Source organism: Gossypium hirsutum, chromosome A01 (assembly GCF_007990345.1).
Source record: "Gossypium hirsutum isolate 1008001.06 chromosome A01, Gossypium_hirsutum_v2.1, whole genome shotgun sequence".
Classification (NCBI taxonomy): Eukaryota; Viridiplantae; Streptophyta; class Magnoliopsida; order Malvales; family Malvaceae; genus Gossypium; species Gossypium hirsutum.
In genome coordinates this window covers 84,381,065-84,385,437 of record NC_053424.1, presented here as the reverse complement: position 1 = coordinate 84,385,437, position 4,373 = coordinate 84,381,065, and the positions used below count along the sequence as shown (strand labels likewise).

Below are 4,373 nucleotides of genomic sequence, written 5' to 3'. Positions count from 1 at the left end.
TCCTTCTAGAGCATCGAGTAGGTATAGAAAAATTATTGCCCTAGTTTCAAATCCATATTTCAAACGTTTTACTAGAGAATGATATGGCGCTGTACCAATGTAGAAAGTTATAGGGTAAGTATACAATTTGAGGCACTGGACATCACAGCTTCCATTATGTCCATTCGATCATCATGTTGCCTTGCATAACCAAGTTCCAAACGATAATCAACTTGTTCTAATTGGATACTACATCCTAAATTTCAACTCCAAAAGCAGTTGTCAATATTGAAACAATAGCGATAACTTGAACCAAACCCCAACTTTTTTTTAATCAAATCGAAATTGAATAACAGAGATCCAATAATAACAACATATAATTCTTTCAAGATAAATCTCTCAAATCATCCAAACACATCAGAGATGAAATTCAAACAAAAAGATTATTAAAAAGAAAAGAAAAAGAAGTAGCCCAAATACAACAGATCTAAAATTCGCAGCACTTATCTCAATCGCGATTCTTAAGCCTCTCAACTCGCTGATTCAACTGCTCGATCTTAACAACAAGGTTAGTAACAGAGTAAAGAAGCCAGTACAAAATAAGAGCGGCAGCGATGAGAAGCGCGTTGCGCTGGCTCTTCATGATGGATTTCTGGTGACGGAGATATTCGGAAGGGGTACAGGTATCGGCGTCACAGGTTGGACGCATCTCGTATTTCCAGTATATATCCATGAGGAGGAAGAGGCAGAAAGGAACCACCGACATGAAGGGCTTGAGGAGGTTACGTGTGACGGCGATCAAGCCCTTGCGGAGTCCGTCGAGGCCTGGAACTGTGAGGAGGAGCAACATGATGGCTTCAGCGCCGGCGGTGTAGCCTAGCACTACCCATTCTAGAGCCATATCTTTTGCGGTAAATTTTGACAAAAAAATGTTAGATCTGATTTAGGTTTTTTGATTTTGAGCTTTGGGAATTGGGAGTTTGGTTTCTGTATATGTGCTTTTCTTAGCGAGGAAGGAGGGCAGAAAATGGATTTATTTTATTTTTTTAATTTATTATTTTAAAGGAAACGAGGGGCACGTGGCTTCATCGTACAGATGGCAGATTTTAAAAAATGGGCTTCTATTTATTCGGATTAGGCCCGATTATTTTCTCAACATTATTTTTTTTGCAACTCAAATTTAACACGTTTATATATTGTCATACAAATTTTCAAAATTTATATAAAAGTTTATCTTGATGATGGCTCTTGATTTCTATATTTAAAATTTAATCGGTATATTTTAATTTTAATATAATTTACTATTTCATTTAAATACTTTATTTTCAGTAAAATGTTATGTGAGATTTTAAGAACTTTTAACCCCCTTAAATTTTCTATTAAATTTAGATAAATTATAATCTTATTTTTATTTTTTTGTTATATGGATATCAAGTGAGTAATTTCTTTTAATTTTAAAATATCATACTAACAAATTTAACAAAAAGAATTATAAGGATGTTAATTAATGGATCTAAATTTTTAAATTCGAAAAGTAAAAGGATTAAAATTTTGAAAGTAAAAGTATGAAAATTAAATTCCAAATATATGAAAGTACAAAAACTTTTAAAATGTATCAAAAAGACTCTCAAACCTTTTCAAAAAAGCAATTAAGTCCCTACTTTTTTTTTGCACTCAATTGGGAACTTGAATTTTTAAAATGCATCAAAAAGACTATCAAACTTAAAAAAATAATAATAATAATTAAGCCCCTACTTTTATTAAAAATTATAAAAAATTTAAAATAAATAAAAGCTATAAATATTATTAAATTTTAATAAAAATTTTCAAATATTAAAATTTTATTAAAAATTAAAAATTATAAAAATCGTAAAAAATTATAAAATATATAGAAATATAAAATTTTATAAAGCCATAAAAAATTATACAAAATGTAAAGAAATATAAATTTCGTAAAAAAAATTATAAAAATTATCGTATCAAAAGAAGAATTTTATAATTTTTCTATAGCTTTTATTTATTTTTATTTTTATCATATTTTACCACATGTCATACTATGTTTAGAATTGTCCATGGCCCGGCCTGAAGGCCCGCCTGAAAAATGGAAGGATTTTGGTAAAAATATAAGCCCGAAAAATGAGTTTGAGTAAAAAAAATATTCATTTAGAAAACGGGCCAGGCCATGGGTAAGGCTTTTTCGACTCGAACCTAGTCTGAATATGCAAAAAAAAACTATAGTTCTTTTTCTTTTTTACTGTTTTTTATTATTTTGTTGCTATTTTCTTGCTATTTTTTTACTATTTTGTTACCATTTCACAATTATGTTACTACTATTTTGTTATTATTATTCAGATATTGTATAACTCTTATTTTATTATTAATTTTGTTACTATTTTAAAGACATTTGCTTGTTAAGTTGCATATATTTTAGTATTATTTAAGTGTACATATTTTTTTAAAATTTATTTTCAATTTGTTGGGAAACATTTATTTTAATATTTTTTAAAAAATAATATAAAAAATTTATATAGGTTGGACCCGAGTTTTAGCATTTTTATCTGAGCCGGACTTGGACAAAATTTAGACCCACTTTTTGGGCCGAGTCGAACCTGGAACTAGCAAATGGGCCTAAAATTTTGGTTGGGCCTGGCCCAGTCCATGGGCACCTTTAGTTATATTGCGACACATGATAACTTTAATTGAAAAAAGCTAGGAGTTGATAATTTTTTTATGATTTTTATAAAATTTTATAAATTTTTTTATGATTTTTATAAAAAAAATTAAATTTTTAATAAATTTCTAATTTTTTATATTTTACTAAAATTTAATAATTTTTCTAAAATTTATTATTTATTATAATTTTCTAGTTTTTAATAAGAGCATGAGCTTAATTGCTCTTTTGAAAAATTTTGATGGTCTTTTTGATCCATTTTGAAAGTTCAAGTACCCAATTGAGTGAAAAAAAAGTAGGGGCTTAATTGTTTTTTTAAGAAGTTTGAGGGCTTTTTTGATGCATTTTGAAAGTTTAAGTACTTAATTGAGTATAAAAAAAATGAGGGATTTAATTTCTTTTTAAAAAATTTTTTTTTAAGGCTTTTTACTTAAGCCTAAATTTGGTAAATATTAAATGTTAAATTTGTTCAATTTTTTATATTTAAGATCAAACTGATAGAATATATATGTATTAAAAAGTTAAATTTATTATTAGGCTAATAATATAATTTATCTAGAAAATAATTGTAATTTTATTACGTATAGAAAACTAATTCTCGGTCTATCTTTGACTCCACATATTTATATTATAAATTTCTTAAAATGAAATTTGGAACACCTTTGCGAAAATAAAAGAGAAATTATATTTTAAAGAGCGTTTGAAACTTTGGTCAAATAATCGAGGCAAACCCTTTTATAAAACTGACTTTGAAAATTGGTGGCAAATTTTATTTAGGGTAAATTATACAAATGGGCAATTAACTATGCTCACGGTCATGTTTTGATCACTCAACTTTAATTCTTTTCAATTTAGGCATTTACGTTTAAATTCGTTCCTATTTTGGTCACCTACAACTAAATTGATAACATAAAGTCTTTTTCTAATGATACAATAACACATTTAGTCCTCAATACTTACATATTTATCAATTTTACCCTAATTCTAAATAATTAATCAATTTAACCCTTCATACGTACAAATCCTATCAAATTGATCCTCAAAATACCTAACCCCAGCTTTCAACTTTTAAAATTGAGACATTTCACATATTTTAAATCCATAATAAGCAATACATATCACTAATAATCTAATTTAGTGTTAAATCAATTACCAAATTAATTAAAACTAAAATCATGTTGGTAAGAGTGAAAATTATTTTTTACAAATATTAAAATTAAAATTATTTAGATAATTTTATTATATATTATATTTTTAAAATTTGTATTTTCTATTATTTTTAATAGTGTTTAGATAATTTCCAACACTAACTTCTTAAAAATATAAACAAAATAGGGTTATGTACCAAATTGGATAATTTCAACCATAAATTAAACAATTAATAGATGTGGAATGCCTTTATTTTGGTACAACCCTTTACCTTTTTTACTAGAATATCTAACAAGATGCTCTCATAAAATATAAATTGAATAGATTTAGAAATATTGTATATTGTTGTAATTGCAAATTTGACTTTATGATAAGACGAATTATAATGTTATGCATACAAATTGATAATTAGTTGATGAAATGACAACATTAAATTGAGAAATTGGCTTATATATGAAATTGAGTAAATTGTTACCCTACTATCTGTTAGGGCAGTGTGAGATATAGTTGGTATGCCATAGGATAGGAAGAGTTCAAGGTTACTTCAACTACGTGTCAATGAGGCACTAGGTTC

At 26.8% G+C, this 4,373-nt stretch overlaps 1 protein-coding gene across 1 annotated transcript; it reads right to left on the bottom strand.

Annotated features, from left to right (window-relative positions):
- Positions 1-343: 343 nt before the first annotated feature.
- LOC107922092 (uncharacterized) lies at positions 344-1,027 on the bottom strand. Its single transcript, XM_016851931.2, has one exon. It carries the CDS (start codon positions 878-880, stop codon positions 488-490), a length of 393 nt encoding a protein of 130 aa, XP_016707420.2. The 5' UTR covers positions 881-1,027; the 3' UTR covers positions 344-487.
- Between the last annotated feature and the right edge of the window lie 3,346 nt (positions 1,028-4,373).